Raw genomic sequence first — 22,500 nt, forward strand, 5'->3', positions numbered from 1 at the left:
GATATATCATTGTAGCCTTTGATACAGCTGGCAACCCCACAAAAGGAAATTGATGGACGATCAGTTTCGATTGTACTCGGCCACATTCTATTGGTTGTCTTTACAAAATAACAATCCGACCTTTTCGTAGTAAGTATCCTTTTCTTGGTCTGTTTGTTATCAGGGTTGGATACGAAATGCAAAAATACGAAGTTTCATCTACACTTGACAGTGTACAGACACGACATCCAGCTCGGTATCAATTTCGATGGGTTCGTGTATTCTTAACAGAAGGAATGCAGGCCGGGAGTATGGAGTCAATGACGTGGGTGGAGGCCTCAGCAAAGCCTTTCGTGATCAATCTCCAACGGCAAACTTGCTACGCGCTCTCAGCCTCGCGCCATACAAATAGATAAAAATCATCCCAAAGATACCTCCAACCGATAGACCCGCCAGCACGGTAACCCCTTTTCCAATTCCCAGATCAAGATACATATACCGCGCGAACATGACGAAACCTGCGGCGATTATGGATCGAATAAAGTCGTTTGCCGCATAGAGAGAGGCCACATAACGTGGGTACGACAGCGGTACGTAGACGATAATCGCCTGAAAGACGACAAATGACGATCCGGAATATATGGCGATGCCGATGGTAGGCACAATCCAGTGAACCGAGCGCCGGGCCGCCCATGCAAACATGAACAGACCAGCGGTTAGCAACCAGACAGCTGCGAGTGCCGGAATCAGACGGTCTTCTTGACTGGGGTTCCCGTTGTGACACCGAGGAATAAAGATGTACTTCAGGTACGCTGCATAAAGCACCGCGGCTAATGCGCACCCAACAATGAGGGAGAGGTATATCAAGCTCAACATGGTTTGAGGCATTTGATATATACCGCCGTAGGTAATTGGGAAGGCCTCGAAGAATGAATAATAGATAGCATAGACCAATGCCGAGTAAACGCACATATATGCGATAGCTGGATCTTTGACTGCGATTTCAATTGGCTTAATCAATGCGTCGATCAATATGACCTTGAAGTCAAGCCGTTTGGTTTCGGCAGGGGCCAAAACTGCTGGATGGAAACGACGAAGGCGTTGGGCTCGACGATGCAAAATGGTTTCATGCGACGTCTCGGGCAGTAGGCAGACGATAACGAGGAGTAACGGTGCGCCCATTAGAACAATCTCCCACAGAGGCCAGCGCCAGTCGGAGGTCACCGCATAGGCTGCCAGTAAAGGTCCCAAGGCTGGACCACAATAAAACCCAGTAACCCAAGATATGAATCCATAGGGGGCGTCGATTAACGAGAACAAATCCTGGATAGAGGCACCTCCGCTGGCCAGGCTCGGACTACCAAAGAAGCCCTGAAGAAAACGTAGTACGACGATGGCCGGAAAGTTATCTATGACTGAGAGGATAATAGACACGATCACAAACAGTATAAAGGATAATACGTAAGGAGGATTTCGACCGATACGAGCAATTTCACTCAATGGCGAGAAGATCAAAGGGCCGACACCGTCTGTTTTGAATTAATACCTTGACATAAGGTGGACCCGAAGTTAGTAGGGGTAAAAGCTCACATCCGACAACATAGATAGCCAAGGTTAGTTGAACAACCTCCAAAGACACGCCATACCGATGCATCATGAACTCATAACTGGGAATGAAAATAGACGATCCGCAATAGACGATGAATGTGTAAACACTAGTATCGGTCAGCAGATGTTCGATTTCAAGAATGTATTGCACTTACGAAATGAGAATTATAACCCATGCTTTGCGTCCCAAAGACCAATTTAAGGGGTTTTCTGGATCATCAGGCGTATACCAATCGATGATCAAGCTCTTATCGGTTTTGGTCGCAGCGGACAGCTTCTCCGCATATCGAAACGTTTCTTGACCACTCTCAAGGTCCCTATGGGAATGTCCGTCCAAGCATGAAGCACATTTAAGCTGGCGGATGTCGAATGTTGGATCATCTTCAGGATAGCTCAACCAGCGAGAACCAAGTAGAAGACGAATGGTATCACCTAAGATGGTTCCCTGTATCCAGCTTTTCATAGCGGCGAACGAGTGCGATGTCTATCTTAGCCCGTCTGGGGAGGAAGGAAAGAAGAAAAGCAAAAAAAAGTTGAGTGTCTATGTTTTTAGCTGTTTATGCTCTGAGCTGGAGAACCAAGATTCATTTCTCTAAGCATGTAATCAGGAAGCGGTGCATGCGGTTTGATGTATGAACAATGCTCATCTTGATCGGTTCCCTTTTTGCAGACAAATACGTCTCGCAAGCCACATTTGCGTCTCCAATGATCATCAGACACATCACCGTAGCCGAATGAAAGGCGACCTCGTGGAGCTGATTTACTTAACAGAATGACTCTAACAAACACGAGTTGAGAGTCATACCGGGGATCTGTCAGTGTGGATGCATAACCTTCCGCCAAATAACAGGTATCAGCCTGTTAACGAGCACTGGGACCGGGAAACATTGTTTCGGCAGCCAGTATACGCAGTCAGCAATCCTCGCAAAGATAAATCTATCTCCAAGACGAGGTCGAATCAGAACCAGCGCCAGATGATGGTTCTCCACCCCCAACAACCTTATTGCACTCTCCCTACGTACTGACTCACTATCATAGATGCCACTATTGGTGATAGACATTGGGCCTACCTCTCCATATCGAGTGCTCTCACCATCTCGCTCATCCTCCTGAAACTTCACATTCTTTTCATCAATAAAGCAACACCTACTCAGTATGTCACATTTGACCTACCATAATTTCGAGGGAAGCGCAACCAAGAGAAATACAAATACAGTCAAGCCGTACGCACCGGTGACCGCATCGAATGTACCGGGCAAGGTAACCCACATGCTCCTATTAACCACCTGCCAAATAAAACATCGCTGAAGAGCAAACATAGGAGGATGGAATCCTGTGACGGGCGAGATCCACCCTGATGTCATCACACAGATCGATCAGGCTTTTGCCAATGTGGACATGAATCTCAAGCATGCCGGAGGAAAAGGCTGGGAGCAGGTCTTCCGGGTTGATTCTTACCATATTCCTCTCGATGATGAGGCCCTGGAAGCTATGGTCCGCAATCTCAAGGAGTACATGCCTAATCATGAGCCCATCTGGACTGTGCTCGGGGTATCGCGCTTGGCAGAGGATGATATGCGTGTTGAGATTGAGGTTGTGGCACATGATCCGAAATAGTTTAATACTGTTATTATTCTATTTATCTTTCTATCTATGCACTTAGAGACTATGGTTTCTGGGGATTAGTGGTGTAGGCATATGCCAATATAAATGAAAAACTCTTTCAAATAATTGACGTAGTAGTTGCTGATAATTAGGATTCTAGAAATACGGCGAGGCTATCGTGATATAGTATATCACTCACTTACGCGTTCACCCTTCGTGTGAACATCGCTGTTCCACCATATCCTATCGGCCAAACCCCCTCAGGTCTCAGAGCTTACTACGACATCCAAGGCGGCACCATCAAGGGCCCCAGTGTTAATGCCACGATCCAACGAGGTGGTGGAGATACCCTCCTATAGCGCCCAGATAGTTGGCGAATTTTGACATTCACTACGCTGCCAAGACAGAGGACGGGGAATGGTTGTATGTCTGGTATATTGGAGTCATGCAGGGTACGGTAGGGTCAGTATACAATTCCCCGGTCTCTGGTAGTAACAGGCTGCTAAATAGCTTTCTTTACGTCGCAATAGCCTTCTCCAATGGGCCTTCGGCCAAGTCGACTGGTTTCGAGGATCAATACATGCGTGTCCGAACGTCTTCCCTGGCTTAATAAGGCTGCCTTTGTTGGAAAGGGTTAATTAGATGTCACTCCAGAAGGCACGTTTGTCGTCTACGAATGCTTCAAGGTCTATTATGTGAGTGAGAGACTGAATTTCACAATTTACCTTTGGTATTTATCAATATATCTTCTCATATCTCAAACTCAAAAGTCGAACCGAATTATATGTATAAAATACTAGTATATGTCTCACTTGAATCATCCGTTTCTCTTTTCTCTTTTCCCTTTTTCTCACAGTCGTATAGGTGGAGTAGCACTACGTAATTAGTAAAGGACAGAAATATGAATCACTTTGCACTCATGAGTTTATCGCCATATTAGAATGACTATATGTTAGGATAGGGGTTCAGTACTTAGTAGTGTCATTGCAGTGGTTTAAGTATACTGTCACTGCCAAGCCACTAAACCCCGAAGATGGGTGTAGAATAGTCAGCCATCAAAGTAAGGTGGGCGACGGTCTTAAAGACTTCCCGGGCTCGTGGCCAACCTCAATTTTGCGGCGGGATGCAGAACGGCGCTAAGCGAGAGTCTTCCACAAAAGTCATCCCACCAATTTCCCTTTTCTTTTCTTCTTCAGCCAACGTCGACAAACCGGTTCTCAACGGCAAACAGTCAAGATGGTGAGTTTTACTGTTATCTCAGACGGATGACGACCTTTATTGTGTTGTCCAGTATCTCCCATGACTAGTCTCAATTTTGTTCCGCTGTGGACAAGATTTGTGGGACTGGAAAAACGGGTCTTTGCAAGATGCTTCGGATACACTTTCTCTGAAGCGCAAATTGCTGACTCGGCTGTCTTTCTTGTAGCCTTTCCACAAGCAAGTCAAGAACAGCGCTTACTACAGGTGAGTCTTTCCTAATAGATTAAAAAATATGTCATTGTTGGCCAAGGTACTAATACCCTCGCAGCCGCTACCAGACCAAGTACCGCCGTCGCAGAGAGGGCAAGACTGATTACTATGCCCGTAAGCGCCTGATCACCCAGGCCAAGAACAAGTACAACGCTCCCAAGTACCGCCTCGTTGTCCGCTTCACCAACCGCGACATCATCACCCAGATCGTCTACTCTGAGATCTCCGGTGACAAGGTTTTCGCCAGCGCCTACGCCCACGAGCTCAAGCGCTATGGCATCACCAACGGTCTGACCAACTGGGCTGCCGCTTACGCCACCGGTCTCCTCCTTGCCCGCCGTACCCTCAAGAAGCTGGGCATTGACGAGCAGTTCCCCGGTGTTGAGGAGGCTGATGGTGAGTACTCTCTCACCGAGGCCGTTGAGACCGATGACGGTGAGCGCCGTCCCTTCAAGGCCTTCCTTGATGTCGGTCTTGCCCGTACCTCCACCGGTGCCCGTGTCTTCGCTGCCATGAAGGGTGCCTCCGACGGTGGTATCCTCGTCCCCCACTCCGAGAACCGCTTCCCCGGTTACGACATTGAGACCGAGGAGCTCGATGCTGAGACTCTCCGCAACTACATCTTCGGTGGCCACGTCGCCGAGTACATGGAGGGTCTTGCCGACGACGATGAGGAGCGTTACCGCGGCCAGTTCCACAAGTACCTTGAGAACGAGGTTGAGGCCGGTGACATTGAGGACCTCTACACTGAGGCCCACAAGGCCATCCGTGAGGACCCCTTCAAGAAGGACGAGGATGAGGGCTCCAAGAAGACCAAGGAGGAGTGGAAGGCCGAGAGCAAGAAGTTCCAGAAGAAGAAGCTGACCCACGCTGAGCGCAAGGCTCGCGTTGAGCAGAAGATCCGTGAGCTTGCTGCTTAAGTGTCATGCTTAAAGCGATAGTCCACCAAAAAGTTTACTTCTCAGACAAATAATAGGGGGAATTAGGTTTCTTTCTTGCCAAACCGGCGTTTCAGGGTCTCAGTAGTTTTTTATGATTGTCACGACCTCCTTTTGTTATTTTCAGGGTTCTTCGGAGCAATAATCGGGTTGATTCCCAGGGAATTTGATTAATCGTTCAATATGCTCCGGTGGACCGCGTTCGTAGACGTAGTTTTGTCCTGTAAATGGCCTCTAGTAACATCATCCCCCATCCCTTTACCCTCACCTCCCCGGCCTCCAGTCTTTTCGCTGTTCAGTCACTTTAACATGAAAGGGATTGGTGAGGCCGGCCCATAGTATATAGAATGGTATGAGTCTAGATCATCAAGGATGATACGGTTTGCATGCCGGACATGTTGACGAGTGCTCTGTGTACGAGACTATAGTTAGGGCCTCCTAAAGCCCAGTACTGTCAACATGTCCTACTCGAGCATAAAGTCAATATTGACGATAATTGGTATAACCTTGTACTAAAATATTTCCAACACATCAACAAGCACAGCAGAGTAGTCGTTCACAAATTTTTAAAATACTGAGTAGTTTGGACGATGAAGCCAGGCAGTAAGCAATATAAGTGAAATATATATTTGCAAGTATTACTCGATTCATAGCTACCGGACCTATCAACTAGAAGGGGTGGGAAGAAAGTCTAAATATATATATATATTTCTATATACATCGGGCTTACCAAAATCAAAAACGCTTGGAGGCAACGGATATAAATATGCCTTTCGAATGGTCATATTGCAGGACTGCTAGAACGCTGAGAATAGACCCACCGTTCGACAAGTAAAATCGTCTCATGTGGACTCTGAACAAGATCATGCACTTTGATACCGATACAATTGAGGGTTTGGACAGAGCTAGGGCAGAGAATCATCCCGTCAGCTGGTGTCACACCCGTGACGAGCTGACTGTTTGGCTGGACCTGTATGCTGGATGTGCACAGTTTGACTTGCCGACAGATGTCATTCAATGTGCTGACGGCTGCCTCAACAGGTCTGAGTTCTTCGCGTTCGGCTGTCCACTCGACCAACATGGCCCCGAACCACACCGCGAGGGACATGTCGTGAGCGATGGCAGCAGGCTCATTTGTCTCGAGAATATTAGCGAATATGGTAAAGATGGTGACGACCGAGTAGAAAGAAAAATAACTAGTAAGAGGTAGAAGGACTGTCAGCCGAGAAAATATCTGTTCGATTCTTTATAATATGACAACGTACCCTATCGGCCAGTGAGAGTCAGTCGAATCAATGGTCATTGCCCGCTTCATGGTTTCAATTGCTCTCCTTGCCGCCTCAAGTGACTGTTTTCTGGCTGTTTGACTGTTTGATACTGATCGTTCACGGTTAAGTAGAATGATAGTGGTGCAAGCGTTTTGAATTAATTCGTCGTAGAACCAGGCGCTCTGGCTATACTTTACTGCTGTCCCGAGGCTTTCATCCTAAATCATACGAGGGTGAGAGTGATATCAACTTTACTAGGTTGCTGCATCAACTTACTATTTTCCAGTCTGTAAGAGCTGTTTGGCTCTCCGTGATCAATTCCTCTATTAAGTGGTCACAAGGCTGCGATCCATTTTGTCGTGCATCATCCATCATATCGAAGAATCGTAGTTTCGCAAATGCCAGGCGCGTGGCCACCAAGAAATTAATTTGGGCCGATCGGTTCAACCCTTCGTTCGGGTTCCACGTGGACAGCTCTGGGAATCTGACGACCATTGTGCTAGGGTTGACAAGACTCGGCTTGCCTAGATGAAAACGGAAAATACAATCATTGTGCACCAAGTTCCAGACGCAGAAGCGCATTTGATCCTTATGAGGTGACTGGCCATGGGGGGATGGGCAGTTGTCATTGACGTCCGCATCTAGCAGAAAGAAGCCTAGATTACAGGCTATGCGGTATGCAGAGCAATGGAACTTCCACGAAAGCTCCCTATCGAAAAACCAATTTGTTGCAAAAGTCTTTAACCGGGTTAGAGTCTGTTGAATAGATGTTGCGGTTCATTATGACAGCGCAACGTACCAAGAGAAGAGCGGCGTAAAGATCTGTGGGAGTAGGTTGTGCCTCGAAGTCCCAGTCTTTAGCATGTTCTAGCAATTTTCTGTACATATAAGATGCATAATCTTTTCTCCTTTGACCGAGGCCTCGATCCATGAATAACCCTTGCAGAAGAACGTTATAGTATACCAGAAGTGCAGATGTGTCGATCTTGACGTGTGGTAGGTCGAATAGGTCAGGAAGACGAAGGAGGAACTCTTTCCCCACGGTAAGCTCAGGGCCCCATGAAAATTCATAAAACCCTATGAAGAGATTAGTTCGCAGGCATTCTCGTACTAGTGTGGTTAAAAAACCGTACCATTGACCCATTTGGCGGCCATGTTTTTGGTGATCAATGCATCGTCCCAAAGCAAGGCATCACCGGTGTCTGGGCTGAGCACCAGGCTATTTGGCGTAGTTTGCTCAGTATGACATGAGGGAATGTGTTCTTGAACGATGTCTGGAACTGTAAAATAGTTGCCTGTGATACATTATAGCAACCTGATTAAGTTCAATGTACGTTGGGAGTGCTTACCATTACTCGGAGGGTTTTCCAGGATTTCATTGTGGAAGAGCGCGGATAAACCAGGGGGAGGAAAGCCTCTCTGGTCACCCGCTGCAGAAGACTGACAAGGTGCCGCTGTCAGAGATTGCTCCAATGAAGTCAGACGTCTGAGGATGTCAGGTAATGCTCCATTGAAAGTACCGTCATTCTGCCTTGCACGGTACACAGTCCTATCAAGGTTAGCATTCTTTCTAATGGTATAAAAAGGATATACTCATGGCGACCTTGATCTTCTGGTTCTCCGACATCGTTTCGGGTAAACACATTCGACATTGGATGCGATGCATCGATTACATTGCGGCAGCGCTTTGTTACAACCGATCTGCCCAGTAGTAGAAGTTTCAAGGTAAGCTAAACAAGGTTTCCGGTATACATCTGGGAAGACGGGAGTGGATACCTTTTTCTTTCTGCACCTTTCACACTGCTTGTATTTAGCTCCGAAAGTAGGGTCTTTGAGCTGGGAGGAGCACCCACCGAAAGGGATTGGTCGGGTAAAGACATCGGTGTCGACAATCTTCCTGGTAGGCAGACCGAGTCACAAGTGATGGACTTGAAACCATACACGGACAAATCTTTATAGTCCGAAAGTCCGAAGAACTCCACATAGTTTAAACGTGGAAATGTCTAACCTTGAGTGGCATAGCAATTTGGTTACCCGTGGCCTGAGCCGCCTCTTGCTGTGCAGTCGGAGCCCGCGGACTCCATGGTCACGCCCCTTAGGGTTTCTTTACCACTCGTCACTTCTGCCAAATATAGAATAGTATTAGAATACCCTTGACTACACAGAAAAATCAATAATTATTTGATATAAAATCTATAGAGTCTTCGAAACTCCGGTTATAACTAATCTATGTAGAAATTCACTGTAGAGAATTCCCTCACATAAGCAGTTCAGATGGTTTGCTCAATTGATTGGCTATATAGAGTAAAGGCGTTGATTCGCACCGCGCGACGCTGACCCACTAGCGGAGCTTCCTGAGCCAAGAAGTCCGAATCCGATATCTTGGCCTCCGCTCGCTCACTTCTAAGTGGCCCAGTCGTTCACGTATACTGCTAGGTAGATATTTTCCGAACACTATGGATTTCCTATGGCTCAGCTGCCCCCCCAATCTACGTATAAAGCAACCCTCTCGGCACATACCTGCCAGCTTTCCTCTGCAGTCCGACATGAACGATTTTTCATGAGTTCAGAGGCTCAGCGGAACCTTAATACATCTGTCATTCAGGGGAAACTATCATTTCTTTTTCTACCGCCCCCCTCGCTGAGCTCTATAGAAATTCAACAAACTACAGATGTTCTCTTCTCCAGGGCACGAGCCACCTTCCTCGGACATGGTCCTCGCTATGGACGGAGGCACTAGCTCGGGGACTCAAACCTACGCAAACAGTGAAAGGTCGGATCTTGAACAGAAAGACAAACTTGCGGAGAATCGAGCGGAAATCGACGAGCAACTGACGAACCTAGCGCGCAAACTGACCACGAAATCTGAACAACTTCATCATCGTTCCCCGTTTGAAGCGCCAGAGGGTGGATGTCTGGACCCTAACAGTCCTAACTTTCGTGCCAGAGATTGGGCAAAAGCTTTCTACAATGCCAGGTATAACGCCGATGAAAACTGCCCACCACGAGTTGCCGGAGTTGCGTTCAAGAATCTGAACGTTTCCGGTTACGGTAGTCCTGTGGACTACCAAATGAGCGTTGGAAACGCCCTGCTGAAGTTGCCAACACAGGTATATCAGTTTCTTGGCGGCAAAAAACGGAAGATCAATATTCTCCAAGGCCTTGATGGACTAGTTCTTCCTGGCGAACAGCTATGTGTCTTGGGCCCTCCAGGATCCGGCTGTTCCACGTTTCTCAAAACTATTGCTGGTGAAACACATGGCTTTCAGGTAGATCCGGCAGCCTATATCAACTACCATGGCATAACTCCCAAGCAAATGTCAACTGATTTCCGGGGCGAAGCTATCTACACCGCTGAAGTTGATGCACACTACCCACAACTCTCAGTCGGCGATACGCTGTACTTTGCATCCCTTGCTCGTGCACCTCGTCACCTTCCGGGTGGCATCAGTTCCCAGGAATACGCTACTCATCTCCGCGATGTGATTATGGCCATGTTTGGGATCAGTCATACTATCAATACCCGAGTCGGTAATGACTTCGTTCGTGGTGTCAGCGGGGGTGAGAGAAAGCGGGTTACGATCGCAGAGGCCGCATTAAGCTATGCCCCATTACAGTGCTGGGATAACAGCACCAGAGGATTAGACAGTGCAAACGCAGTGGAGTTTTGCAGGACCTTACGGACGCAAAGCGATGTTTTTGGAATGACCTCGTGTGTCGCAATTTACCAGGCTCCTCAAGCTGCGTACAATGTAAGCCTAGGAAGCCATGAGAAGGTATTGGACTCTGCTAACAAGCCAGGTAGCTTTTCGATAAGGTTATTGTTTTGTATGAAGGACATCAAATATATTTTGGCACTGCTCATGATGCTAAAAGCTATTTTGAACGACTCGGCTTTCTATGTCCTGAGTCTCAGACCACTGCTGACTTTCTCACGTCAATGTCCAGTCCAACCGAACGCATCGTTAGACCAGGTTTTGAGAGTCTAGCACCTAGAACACCAGAGGAGTTTGCCAAGCTCTGGAAAGCGAGTCCTGAACGCCAATCCTTGTTGCGCCAAATCGATCAGTACGCTACTGAACATCCTTTTGATGGGGCCGATCTTGACCGATTTTCCCAATCCCGGAAGACAGAAAAGTCAAAGAACCAACGACAGAAATCACCCTATACTCTGTCATACTGGGGCCAGATTCGGCTTTGTATGTGGAGGGAATTGCAGCGCCTCAAGAATGATCCAAGTGTTACCATCGTCATGCTTATTAACAACTTCTTTGAGGCGCTGATAATTTCGAGCATATTCTACAATCTCTCGGGGAACACTTCATCGTTCTTCTCCCGCGGCGCTATTCTATTCATGATGGTTCTCTTGAATGCCTTTTCAAGCATGCTCGAAATTCTGAGCTTGTATGCGAAACGAACAATCGTGGAAAAGCACAACCGATATGCCCTCTACCACCCTAGTGCGGAGGCCATATCGTCAATGATTATGGATATGCCATACAAAATTGTGAACTCGATATTGATGAACATAACATTATATTTCATGGCAAATCTCCGTCGTGAACCCGGGCCGTTTTTCTTCAACTATCTGATCTCTTTCATGATGGTGATGAGCATGTCGATGTTTTTCCGCCTCTTTGCATCACTTACCAAAACAATCCAGCAGGCATTAGCTCCGTCATCAATCATCCTTATGGCTCTGGTTCTATATACTGGGTTTGCCATTCCAGTTAGCTATATGCGTGGGTGGGCTTCGTGGATTCGGCACTTGAATCCTGTCGCATATGGTTTCGAGGCTATAATGGTCAATGAATTTCACGGGAGGACTTTTCCTTGTGCGTCTTTCGTCCCTTCTGGGGTAGGGTACGAGAATATCTCCAAGGATGAGCGCGTCTGCTCGGTCGTAGGATCTGTCCCAGGCTCAGATCTCGTTGACGGCACGACTTTTGTTAAATCCACATACGGGTATGAAAACAGTCATCGCTGGAGAAATTTTGGTATTATCCTCGCACTCACTATCTTTCTCGCACTGTGCCAAATTATTGCAACAGAGCTAGTTGCCTCTGAGCGGTCAAAGGGAGAGGTTCTTGTGTTTCGCCGCGGCAGCTCACAGAAAGCCAGGGCAAAACAGCACCAGCACGATGAAGAGCGGACACAAGCCCCTGTCATCCAAAACGAGAAGCATAGCGAGGGACCTGACTCGACTATAGGTGTAGAGAAACAAACGTCTATCTTTCACTGGGAAAATGTATGCTATGATGTTAAGATCAAGAGTGAAACTCGGCGGATTCTAGATCATGTTGATGGTTGGATCAAGCCTGGCACTTTGACTGCCTTGATGGTAAGTCACTTCTACCGAGATATTCCCAACCATGTCAGGCTCACAAGCAATTCACAGGGCAGTTCCGGTGCTGGAAAGACTACTTTACTCGACGTGCTGGCTAACCGCACCACAGTTGGGGTTGTTGGTGGTGATATGCTCGTCGATGGCCGACCAAGGGACAGCTCATTTCAACGCAAAACAGGTTATGTACAGCAACAAGACCTTCATCTTCATACCTCCACTGTGCGTGAGGCTCTAGAGTTTAGTGCCTTGCTTAGACAACCGCCTCAATATACCCGGGAAGAAAAACTGGACTATGTTGAGAAAGTTCTTGATCTTCTCAATATGAGGGACTATGCTGACGCTATAGTTGGGATACCTGGAGAGGGCCTTAACGTGGAGCAGAGAAAACGCCTTACAATTGGTGTCGAGCTGGCTGCACGTCCGAAACTGCTTCTTTTCCTAGATGAACCTACCTCTGGTCTGGATAGTCAGACATCATGGTCAATTTGCAATTTGATGGAGACTCTGACCAAGAACGGACAAGCTATTCTATGTACCATTCACCAGCCGTCTGCCATGTTGTTCCAACGCTTTGATAGACTGCTTCTTCTAGCAAAAGGGGGCAAGACTGTCTATTTTGGTGACATTGGACGAGAATCTAGGATATTGATGGACTATTTCACTCGTAATGGTGGCCCTGCTTTGCCACCTGGCAGCAACCCAGCGGAGCACATGCTTGAGGTGATTGGCGCCGCACCTGGGGCTAAAAGCGAGATTGACTGGCCTGCGGTTTGGCGAAACAGCCCTGAATATCAGAATGTGCGCCATGAGCTCTCAAATCTGAGAGCTTTGGCCAATCAACCATCGCCCGTTTCAGATACCAACGACAAATCCAGCTATGCGGAATTCGCAGCTCCGTTCGCGACACAGTTCGTTCAAGTTGGGCTAAGAGTGTTCCAGCAGTACTGGCGTACACCAGCGTATATCTATTCTAAAGTTTTGCTTACGATCGGTTGTGTGAGTATTTCTCGACAGATTTACACCTACACTGGGTTCTAATGAGCTGTTCTCCAGTCACTCTTCATAGGGTTCTCTTTCTTCAGAGCCGACAATACAGCTCAGGGTCTACAAAATCAAATGTTTGGTGTTTTCGTCTTCCTCTTCGTCGTTATTCAATTGATTATCCAGATCATCCCGTCGTTCGTAACGCAACGGACCCTTTACGAAGCTCGGGAGAGACAATCCAAGACATATTCGTGGCAAGCATTCGTTGTCACCAACATACTCGTCGAGCTTGCATGGAACTCGGTAGGTCTTATTATCACAACCTCTGTGTATGACGCCTGTTGCCCGGTCTGACTCTAGTGTGTTCTAGATCATGGCAATCTTCTGTTTCCTTGTGTGGTTTTACCCCGTGGGCCTTTTCCATAACGCTGAATACACCGACACGCTGCACTATCGGAGTACCCTCACCTTTCTATTCATCTGGGTGACCTTTCTCTTCGCCAGCTCGTTGGCGCACATGTTAATCGCAGGCATCGAGAGTGAGGAGATCGCCTCAAGTCTCTCCAACATATTAGCTATCATGATGTACGCGTTTTGCGGAATTCTTGCCGGCCCGGACGCTCTTCCTGGTTTCTGGATCTTCATGTACAGGGTCAACCCGTTCACATACTTAGTATCGGGCTTGCTATCGACCAGTCTCGGTGAAGCGCCAATGCACTGCGCCGAAAAGGAGTTCTTGTCCTTTTCTACTCCCGCAAACTTAACCTGCGGTGAGTATATGCAGGACTATATTTCGACGAATGGGGGCTACTTGCTCAATTCAAAAGCCCAAGGGGGCGAAGATTGCCACTTCTGCGCGACAGGAAACACCACCCAGTTTCTGCAACATGTCAATATCGACTTCTCAACACGGTGGAGGGATTTCGGGCTGATGTGGGTGTACGTGGTGTTTAATATATTCGCAGCCATATCTCTGTACTGGCTCTGTCGAGTACCCAAGGGCAAGAAGAACAAATGAAGGCATTTGTCGTCTTTATTTTCTTTCGGTGCTTGCTACGACCTGCCCCTACTTGGATGCTCACCAACTCGACTGGTCTAGCATCCAGCATTCAAAACATTCACTGTATTTAATTCTAGTTTTACGGTTTGTCCAAAGCTTGCCGATTCTGAATATAGACAGTATTAGATAGAGAATAATAGATATTGTTTAGATCTTAGAGCGACGTTATTATCTCCGAGATAGACCTGAATAGCATCTTCAGAGCGATAGGCGACGCATCTTCAAGAAAAGTTGATTTAAGTGCTGGATCTGCCTAAAAGCCATATGTTAGCGTTATATTTATAATAGTGAATGCCTTGGCAAGGAGATTCAGTGAATATACATTCCACTGTTAATTCTAATCGCCCTTTGGATCTGTGAGCGGGCCTATCGATATCGGCTTTACTATGTTACTTCGAGTTTCTGGCAGCTGAACGGGCTTGGTTAATATGCACACGGATCGTTCGGTACACGCACTTCCGCCTTATCCCACGCTCCAGAATGAGTAGATCACTGAGCCAAAAGCGGCCCCGATCTAGTCTCATTCCGGGAACATAGGTTGCAGCTATCCATAAATGACTCCTTTTTTAGTACATAATCCCATTCCAATCAAGTCTCTATATCTATCCACAAAGCAGGGGAAGAAATCCTCCAACTACAACCTCGCCCGATCGGATCCCTCCAACAATGAAAGCCCCGTAATCTTCTCCAACTCCTTAACAGCATCTTGAGTCCGTCCCAGATTCACCTTAACCGTCCTCATCCCCGCCTTCTTCGCGCCCTTCAAATTCTCCCCAATATCATCGAAGAAAACAATATCCGACGCCCCAACCTCCCTGAACCCCTTCTCCCTTGCCAACCGATTCATCTCCCGAATCGCGAATTCATAGATCTTCGGATCCGGTTTCCTCAGCCCCGTATGCGCCGACGAAATGAAGAAATCAAACTGCCCCTTCACCCCACTCTCATCGGTATTGTAGGCATGCCCGTCAGGAAAAACAACCGTATTCGACAGCGCGCCCAGAATAAACTTCCCCGAGGCCTTTAATTTCTTCAACGCAGGCGCCATGTAAGGGTCCGGTGTCCGGGATATGCGCATCATTTCCCAGAAAAGGAACTCTGCGTCTAGCTGGGGTAGTGGCGGTAGTGGCGATGATGACGATGATGGGGTGCCGGTAGCAGACTGCTTTTTCTGAAGTGTTTCGTGGAATTTCTTCCATAGTTCTGGGTTGCTGAGGTCTTTATTGAATGCTTTGAAGAAGTCGGCGTCTAGTTTGATTTCGCCGCGTTCGAGGCGGTGCCAGCTGCCGCTAGGGGCGGATCGGGAGATACTGAAGTTTACCCATCCTGGGGGGATTTTGTTGGCGATTTCGTAGTCGAGGATGGCTTGGAATGGGGAGAGGACCTGGTTTTTTTGGTTAGTGGTGGGCTTGTTGGTCTTTTGGGGTTGGTATAGAGGCGTACGCAGACTCCGCCGATGTCGAATAGTAGGCCGATGGGCCGTGTGGTTTCTGTCATGGTGGTTCACTGGGTGGAAGGGGCTTATCGGTGGTAAGTTTGTGTGATTGATTTTCTTTCGCGAGGGTTTTTATTATAAGAGTTGAAGTCAATTGCTAGGGATGGGGTTCGTGATGTGTTATGCGGAGAATTATTGGGTTTGGTTGATGCGCTGATTAGATTGCCGAGGTTAGATTGAGTACTTATCAGCCAAGGATCAAGGACCGAGGAAGAAAGAACTACTATATCCACGCACACGACAAATACAATTCCCGTGTATTTGGATACTTGCGAGATTGGTAGATTCTTTAATTACGGAGTAAATGTTTAATCATATAGCTTGTCCCTCTTCGTGATTAGATTGCAGTCACGTGAAAAGTGATGGCCTGTCAAGTATGGAGTACTAATATACTTCACTATCTCACATTTTCTAGCTACCATAGGAACAGAACAGAGTTGAATGCTTTCATTCATCAAACAGAATATGAGTGTATTCACAACAGCTTGAATCTAGCAGCAATAGTGCAACACACGACTATGAACGCGATGAAGCAACCCACAATCCCAAAGAACCAGGTCAGTCCAGGCACATCCTGACCAGGAACTGTAACGTTCATTCCAAAAAGTCCAGTCACCATATGCAACGGAACGAAGATTGTGGCCAAGACGGTCACCTTGCTGAGGACTTCGTTGATGTTCAGACTCAAGCGTAGGTTATTGGCACTGATCTGCGCGAGGCAGTTTGACTGCGAGCGACCGACGATCTCATCAAAGTGCGCCAGACTCGACATGGTGGTTACCAGATGGTCCTGCACATCGCCCAGATACATGATGAGATCACCATCGGGAAAGACGGGCTGTTTGTCTTTGGCCTGACACCGCTTGACGAAGCCATTCAGGACGTCCACCTTCCCGCTCAGAGCGCGGATAAGATAGGTGATCTTTTTGCGGAGATTTTCGGCACGAGGGATGAGGGATTTGACGTCGTCTACACGAGCGATGAAGACTTGATCCTCGATGGATTCAGACTCACGTTCCACGGCTTGCATGTACGGTTCAAAGCTGTCGATGATATCGTCTCTGTGTAATAATGTTAGGGATGTATCGAATTTATGGAAGGCACGAGACGTACATCAGGGCATAACAGACCCAATCACCTGACAAGATGGATGGATCAGGGAGACGGCGGATTCGATCTCTGACTCGACGTATGTGTCCATTTCCACTAGGAGAGAAGGTCACTGCCCCATTCTTGAAGACGAGGATGTAACACCCGGCAGAGGAAGGGGTGGACCAGAAAATGCTTGCCGGAGACCTAGCTCTTCCCTTCTCTTCACTTTCATCTGCAAAGGTCACCAAAGTCTGAAACGAGATTAGATAGTAGTTTCGAAAGACCTCGACCTTCTCTCTTGGCTCACGCATGGTGATATCTTCCGCCGTCAGAGGGTGGATAGACAGTGCCTGAGATACAATGTCGACATCCTGCTCGGTGGCATCGCAAATGTCCAGCCACCAAACATTCCCTTCAGTCCTCTCGCTCTCCTGCAAGTGCGTGATAAACTGGTCGGAGAAGATCTCCTCCCAGTTGGAAGAGGAAACGACCTGTTGAGTCTGCGAAGAGAAATAGCTGAACCGTGGAGCCTCGTCGGAATGCATTTTCAAAACTCAAAGCAATGCTCTCTTGGTAACGCTTTGATCATACTTTGATAATCATCTAGGAAATATCTGTCGGGCCCGGAACAGCTGGGGACGACAGCGAAGGTGCAGCAAAGTTAACCCATCGAAGAACGATAGACATCGAATAGGTCTGAAGTGGAACCGAAGAGAATACAACGGAGATTTTCATATAGGAATGCTGGATACCCAACAACTTCATTAAGGCTGATGTGTATGTCTGGCACTGGCGGTTTCCTACACCGAGAGAAGGGGGAAGAAGGGAAATAAAGGGTTGGGAAATAACTTGGAAGAAAACGGCCCTAAAAGCGAAGGTCAAGAGACAAATGGGGCCCTCGGAGGCAGCCGTATGAAGCGTGGTTACATGCAGGAATCCGAACTTCCGACTTGGTATTTCATGGCATCCATGGCATCCATGGTATCCTCGGTTGCAGTTGATTTTGTTACGACATCGCTGACTACCTAGAGGAAATAAATGTAGAAATTCTCTTCCCTTTCCATCCTCCAAAACATCGAGTTTCAGCATATAACATTATCGATCGAGTCCTGGCTTCATTAGAACACAACGTTACAATGTGGGTGCCTATGAAGGATCCCAGCATAAAAATTTTTAATACAGCAAAGCGGAGTGACATTCGGGAAGACTCCGTCTCCGTCTGGCCGCCCCCCATTTGATGGGGTAACCAAGTGGGTCATCTGCCTTATAGGGCTGAGTGCACACAGTACTCAAGGTAATGGATGAACCAGAGCCAAGTGGAATATGCGATGTACTCCGTACAGAGCAGTGCACGAATCAGATGTATTGCATAATTAATCCGTTATATGCTGCTGAGTTGGAAGACAGATATTGTGCATGGACAGAAACCGGTGTGAAAGTGTAAAACTCTGTAGGGCTTCTTGGCTGTGGAGACCAAGAATGTCGATGCCTAGTCGACGTAAGGGGGACCTTGGGCGCGGCATACTGCGTGGAAGACACCGGGGCTCGTTCCTCGAGCAATTTGTAACTCGGCTAATGCTAGAAGTTGATATTGTTGATGCCGGTCTCACGCTTTTCCCTGAGAGCTTGAGTCCCAGGCCCATCTCACGCGTCGAGACCTACTCGCTAACCCGGCATAGCAGGCATAGAATGAACATCCAAAATCGGAAACAGATGTTGAGCGAGTGCCGGGAGTGGCATTTGACTCCTTGCCATATTAATTGACGTTGAACATTTTCGGACTTTCGTGTCAATGTAGATTATTTATCATGGTAATGGATAATATGATGGGATAACGCCTGCATTTGAGTAGTGTTAATATTACGAAGCTTCATAAGTACAAGTATATCCAAATGGGCTGCATTGAGTAAGCTGCCTATCTCATTTAGAACCGCACTCCGAGTCATATCAAGCCGGGAAAGGTCGCGGCCCCTTATAAGGTCTTCATGCCAGAGAAGTTGCTGGATCCACATCGTCTTTTCGGCGGGAGCTATGGGCTTTGTTCTTACCGACTATATAGTTTCCAGGCTACCAAGATATTCATGATCGACGTGTTTGTGTCACCTTGATGGCTGTCAGTCAGGCGGCTGAAGTGGGCAGAATGACAGGCAACACGAATACCTGTCAGCTTCATATCTACTGGGCTCTTCAAAAGCACAGCTAATTTGTATTATGAGCACTCAAGGAGACTCACAATACATCATCAGAATTCACTTTTATTCAAGTACCCGGATTACTGCGCAGTGTCACGAAAAGCGAGCAGAATGGCGACCAGGAGTGCCCGGTGGGCTGATCCTGTGCTTTTTGCTTGGATTCTGCAAGCCTTATTGATAACTCTTAAAGCTTTGGAGTGACTCCGCATTTTACTAATTCTTCATCGCCTCATTGCAGACTCGTTCATACAGTGGGGCTCTACTTTTTTTGCTAAGGGCTTCCTGTTGTCACGAAGAGTGCTGGAAAAGTCCAGCGCCTGTAGCCGTCCTCTACTACCAGGATTCCCAAGATATGAATCCCCCCATCTTCAATCTACTCAGAGTGGATGTTGGATGCCCAGATCCTTCGACAAAGCCGTGATCCTGGTTATCGATGCGCTACGATACGACTTCGCGGTGCCACCTGCACCACAGTCGTCTGGAAAAGACGCTTATCAGCCTTTCCATAATGCTCTTACCATACTACACGAGAAAGCAACGCAAGAGCCCCAAAATGCAGTTCTCTTCCCCTTCATTGCGGATCCTCCTACAACAACCTTGCAGCGGTTGAAAGGACTAACAACAGGAACACTGCCAACATTTATCGAGGCTGGTGCCAATTTTGCCGGTTCCGCGCTTTTAGAGGATAATCTCGTGACGCAACTACAGAATGCAGGAAAAAGGCTGGTGCATCTCGGGGACGATACATGGACAAAGCTGTTTCCGAGTCAGTTCCTACCCAATCTATCTCGAGCGTACGATTCCTTCCTCGTTGCCGACCTCCACACGGTCGACCAGGGCGTGGAGGAACACCTTATACCGCTCATTAACCATCACCAAGATGAATGGGATGTGATTTTTGGCCATTTTTTAGGCGTCGATCACGTTGGTCATCGATTCGGCCCCGCGCATCCTGAAATGTCCAAGAAGCTGAAGGACATGGACCGCGTCATAACAGATGTTGTCAACTCTATCGACGAAAACACGCTACTTGTCGTTCTGGGCGATCATGGAATGGATAAACATGGAAACCATGGAGGCGAAACTGAGAATGAGGTACAGGCGACGTTGTGGATGTATACTCAGCGCAGGTATTTTGGTCATTTGCTGGTGCATCCACAAGAGCTGGCCTCGTATCTGAACAAATCAGCCGTCTACCAAATAGATATTGTCCCGACCTTGTCGCTTCTTCTGGGAATCCCCATTCCCTTCAATAGCCTAGGGAGTCCTATCAAAGAGGCTTTCCTTGGAGCAGCCGGAGATAACTGGGGGCAACTGGTGCGCGCATATATGCTATCATTTGCGCAAATTGAACGATTCCACCAAGAATATTCAATAGCAGAGGAGAATGCACGGCATGCCGAAGAGCACAACCATACGAATTTTCTCCGATATATCCCTGGGGAAGAACTTGATTTTCAGGACCAAGAGATTCTGAAGACATTATACCACGAATTATGGGATTACCAAGGAAAGATCTTGCAACGTTACAAAAGCATATGGGTACAGTTCAATATGGCTCACATTATAGAGGGGTTGGTAATTTTGTTATCTGGAGCCGTCGCACTGTTACTTCGTGTTTGCGCGTGGGACCAATGCAATCTCATCCCCAGTGCTTCTTCCAGGACAATTAAAATGGGCACTGCAGCATTCATAGCCATTTATTTGATCCATATTGCCATAGTAAAGCCAGAGAAATCTCGCATGTCGGATGGAGTGATCGTGGGGGCTACGATGAGTAGTATTACGTTATTCATCTGTCAATTTCATCTGTTTGGGATGATCCGGGTATCCACAAAATCTCAAATGCCGACCTTCTGGGACATAATGGCGATTGCGCTTACTATTCTGCTCTCTATCGGGTTTGCGTCCAATTCATACACTGTATGGGAAAACCAGACAGTACTCACATTCCTCGCAACATTTGGTATATGTACCATTTTAATGTCTAATAGGACCTTGGACAGAAGGAAGAATATGCTAGGGGCTCTACTCTCTATATCATTCATGGTACTGGTCAGGATGGTGTCACTAAGTCGTTATTGTCGGGAAGAGCAACTTCCATCTTGCGTAACGACTTACCATCGCCTGGGTAACACCATGGGCTGGAGACTGCTCATCCCATATCTGATAGCCATACTCATTCCAATGGCCACTCGAATAGCCTTCGGTTCAGACTTGATATCTCAAGACCTAGGGGTTTGGGCATGGTGTCACATTGGTATGCCCATGGCACTTTGCTTCAATGCTGTCTATTGGTCCCTCGATTCTGCCAACAGGATTGGTTGGCTTGAAGGTAGACATTCCAATATGCTATCTAAGGGGCTTCACATTTTCTTTTCTCAGTCCACTCTCGTCATTGCGATCGCTGGCAGTGGAATGGCTCTCACCTCAAAATGGACCACGATCATGACTCCTGTTCGATATAATATGATCATCACTACATTTATATTGGTTATCAGCATTTTGGTGAGTGGCCCAATGGCAGGTGGTTCCTTGCCCATATTATATTTCCAGATCCTAGGCCTACGCAAACTGCTCAATCACTCTCGCAACTATACTATCGGACCTACAATTCCTGCACTTTTAGGAACTCTCCACTTCTTTGGCACCGGACATAATGCAACCCTCTCCAGCATCCAATGGAAAGCTGCTTATATCCTATCACAGGATCTTTCCTACCCATGGTCCCCGTTGCTTGTGACCCTTAACACTTTTGCTGGCCCAATTGTCGCTGCATTTTCGATCCCTCTAACCATAACACGAGATGGACACTCACGGGGAATGCATCCTGTAGCCAAATCATACGCAATTCATGTTTTGGTTTACTCGGTATGGGCGTTGTCAGCGGCAGTATGGGCTAGTGTCCTACGACGCCACCTTATGCTATATGCTATATTCTGCCCTCGATTCTTGATGGCCGGGGCCTTACTGCTGATAATCGATGTTATTGCGATAATAATTTCATTGATCACTGCAGTGGATACTAAATGAAGGACAGGGTTCTCAAGGAATCAAAACACTAAGCAATCAAACAAACACTCATGTCGGAAGACACCTGGTCACCAGTCATTCCCGACAAAAACGAAAATCCCACAGTGACTCTCTGGTTGTCGGAAATAGTGACCCACTTGGTAGCAGTTGGGTCAGAAAAAGCATCCAACCCAATCTAATCCAGCATATCCATTCCAGGAAGCGGCGCATAAAACCTGGTTGGCTAGCACCAGTGTGTGTAGCATGCCTTCTCGAGAAAAAGCACCTAGTCAGTTGTTTCCGTTCTAAATATTGAGAATCTAGCCGACTCACGCGACGGCATCTTTCGTTATGTTTTCCGCAAGACTATCAAATCACCGTTAGTACAATTCTGGGTACAACGTGATGGGAGGGTTCTCTACCCTAAGACACTTATTATATCGAGTGACA

At 47.4% G+C, this 22,500-nt stretch overlaps 8 protein-coding genes across 8 annotated transcripts; 4 read left to right on the forward strand and 4 right to left on the reverse strand.

Moving 5' to 3' along the window:
* Positions 1-336: 336 nt before the first annotated feature.
* F9C07_3753 (putative benomyl/methotrexate resistance protein) lies at positions 337-2,050 on the reverse strand (the record flags this gene model as incomplete). Its single annotated transcript, XM_041291831.1, has 3 exons — positions 337-1,508; positions 1,570-1,694; positions 1,743-2,050. The coding sequence occupies 3 exons, from the start codon at positions 2,048-2,050 to the stop codon at positions 337-339; spliced, it is 1,605 nt and encodes a 534-aa protein (XP_041146041.1).
* Positions 2,051-2,742: 692 nt separating this feature from the next.
* Positions 2,743-3,204, forward strand: F9C07_2232399 (L-PSP endoribonuclease family protein; the record flags this gene model as incomplete). Its single annotated transcript, XM_041285800.1, has 2 exons — positions 2,743-2,847; positions 2,959-3,204. The coding sequence occupies 2 exons, from the start codon at positions 2,743-2,745 to the stop codon at positions 3,202-3,204; spliced, it is 351 nt and encodes a 116-aa protein (XP_041146042.1).
* Positions 3,205-4,428: 1,224 nt separating this feature from the next.
* F9C07_3755 (60S ribosomal protein uL18) lies at positions 4,429-5,582 on the forward strand (the record flags this gene model as incomplete). Its single annotated transcript, XM_041291843.2, has 3 exons — positions 4,429-4,431; positions 4,619-4,656; positions 4,721-5,582. The coding sequence occupies 3 exons, from the start codon at positions 4,429-4,431 to the stop codon at positions 5,580-5,582; spliced, it is 903 nt and encodes a 300-aa protein (XP_041146043.2).
* A 206-nt stretch (positions 5,583-5,788) lies between these two features.
* Positions 5,789-9,075, reverse strand: F9C07_2283322 (uncharacterized protein). The gene is made up of 9 exons (XM_071510627.1): positions 8,722-9,075; positions 8,645-8,668; positions 8,472-8,569; positions 8,218-8,417; positions 8,002-8,163; positions 7,668-7,945; positions 7,145-7,606; positions 6,866-7,086; positions 5,789-6,796 (listed from the first exon to the last, which is right to left on the reverse strand). The coding sequence occupies exons 1-9, from the start codon at positions 8,746-8,748 to the stop codon at positions 6,382-6,384; spliced, it is 1,887 nt and encodes a 628-aa protein (XP_071366382.1). The 5' UTR covers positions 8,749-9,075; the 3' UTR covers positions 5,789-6,381.
* Positions 9,076-9,579: 504 nt separating this feature from the next.
* On the forward strand, positions 9,580-14,217 carry F9C07_2067205 (pleiotropic drug resistance proteins, ABC superfamily; the record flags this gene model as incomplete). Its single annotated transcript, XM_041291844.2, has 5 exons — positions 9,580-10,620; positions 10,674-12,209; positions 12,267-13,211; positions 13,269-13,502; positions 13,570-14,217. The coding sequence occupies 5 exons, from the start codon at positions 9,580-9,582 to the stop codon at positions 14,215-14,217; spliced, it is 4,404 nt and encodes a 1,467-aa protein (XP_041146045.2).
* A 676-nt stretch (positions 14,218-14,893) lies between these two features.
* On the reverse strand, positions 14,894-15,756 carry F9C07_3758 (putative epoxide hydrolase; the record flags this gene model as incomplete). Its single annotated transcript, XM_071511131.1, has 2 exons — positions 14,894-15,670; positions 15,697-15,756. 2 exons carry the CDS (start codon positions 15,754-15,756, stop codon positions 14,894-14,896), a joined length of 837 nt encoding a protein of 278 aa, XP_071366383.1.
* A 473-nt stretch (positions 15,757-16,229) lies between these two features.
* On the reverse strand, positions 16,230-17,391 carry F9C07_3759 (putative magnesium and cobalt transport protein and translocase of inner mitochondrial membrane; the record flags this gene model as incomplete). The annotated part of the gene is made up of 2 exons (XM_041291833.1): positions 16,230-16,815; positions 16,868-17,391. The coding sequence occupies 2 exons, from the start codon at positions 17,389-17,391 to the stop codon at positions 16,230-16,232; spliced, it is 1,110 nt and encodes a 369-aa protein (XP_041146047.1).
* Positions 17,392-17,982: 591 nt separating this feature from the next.
* Positions 17,983-22,071, forward strand: F9C07_2202755 (alkaline-phosphatase-like protein; the record flags this gene model as incomplete). Its single annotated transcript, XM_071509545.1, has 10 exons — positions 17,983-18,063; positions 18,775-18,938; positions 19,277-19,289; positions 19,315-21,023; positions 21,045-21,247; positions 21,269-21,335; positions 21,357-21,422; positions 21,453-21,568; positions 21,602-21,920; positions 21,942-22,071. 10 exons carry the CDS (start codon positions 17,983-17,985, stop codon positions 22,069-22,071), a joined length of 2,868 nt encoding a protein of 955 aa, XP_071366384.1.
* Between the last annotated feature and the right edge of the window lie 429 nt (positions 22,072-22,500).

Source organism: Aspergillus flavus, chromosome 4 (assembly GCF_009017415.1).
Source record: "Aspergillus flavus chromosome 4, complete sequence".
In the NCBI taxonomy this organism is placed as follows: Eukaryota; Fungi; Ascomycota; class Eurotiomycetes; order Eurotiales; family Aspergillaceae; genus Aspergillus; species Aspergillus flavus.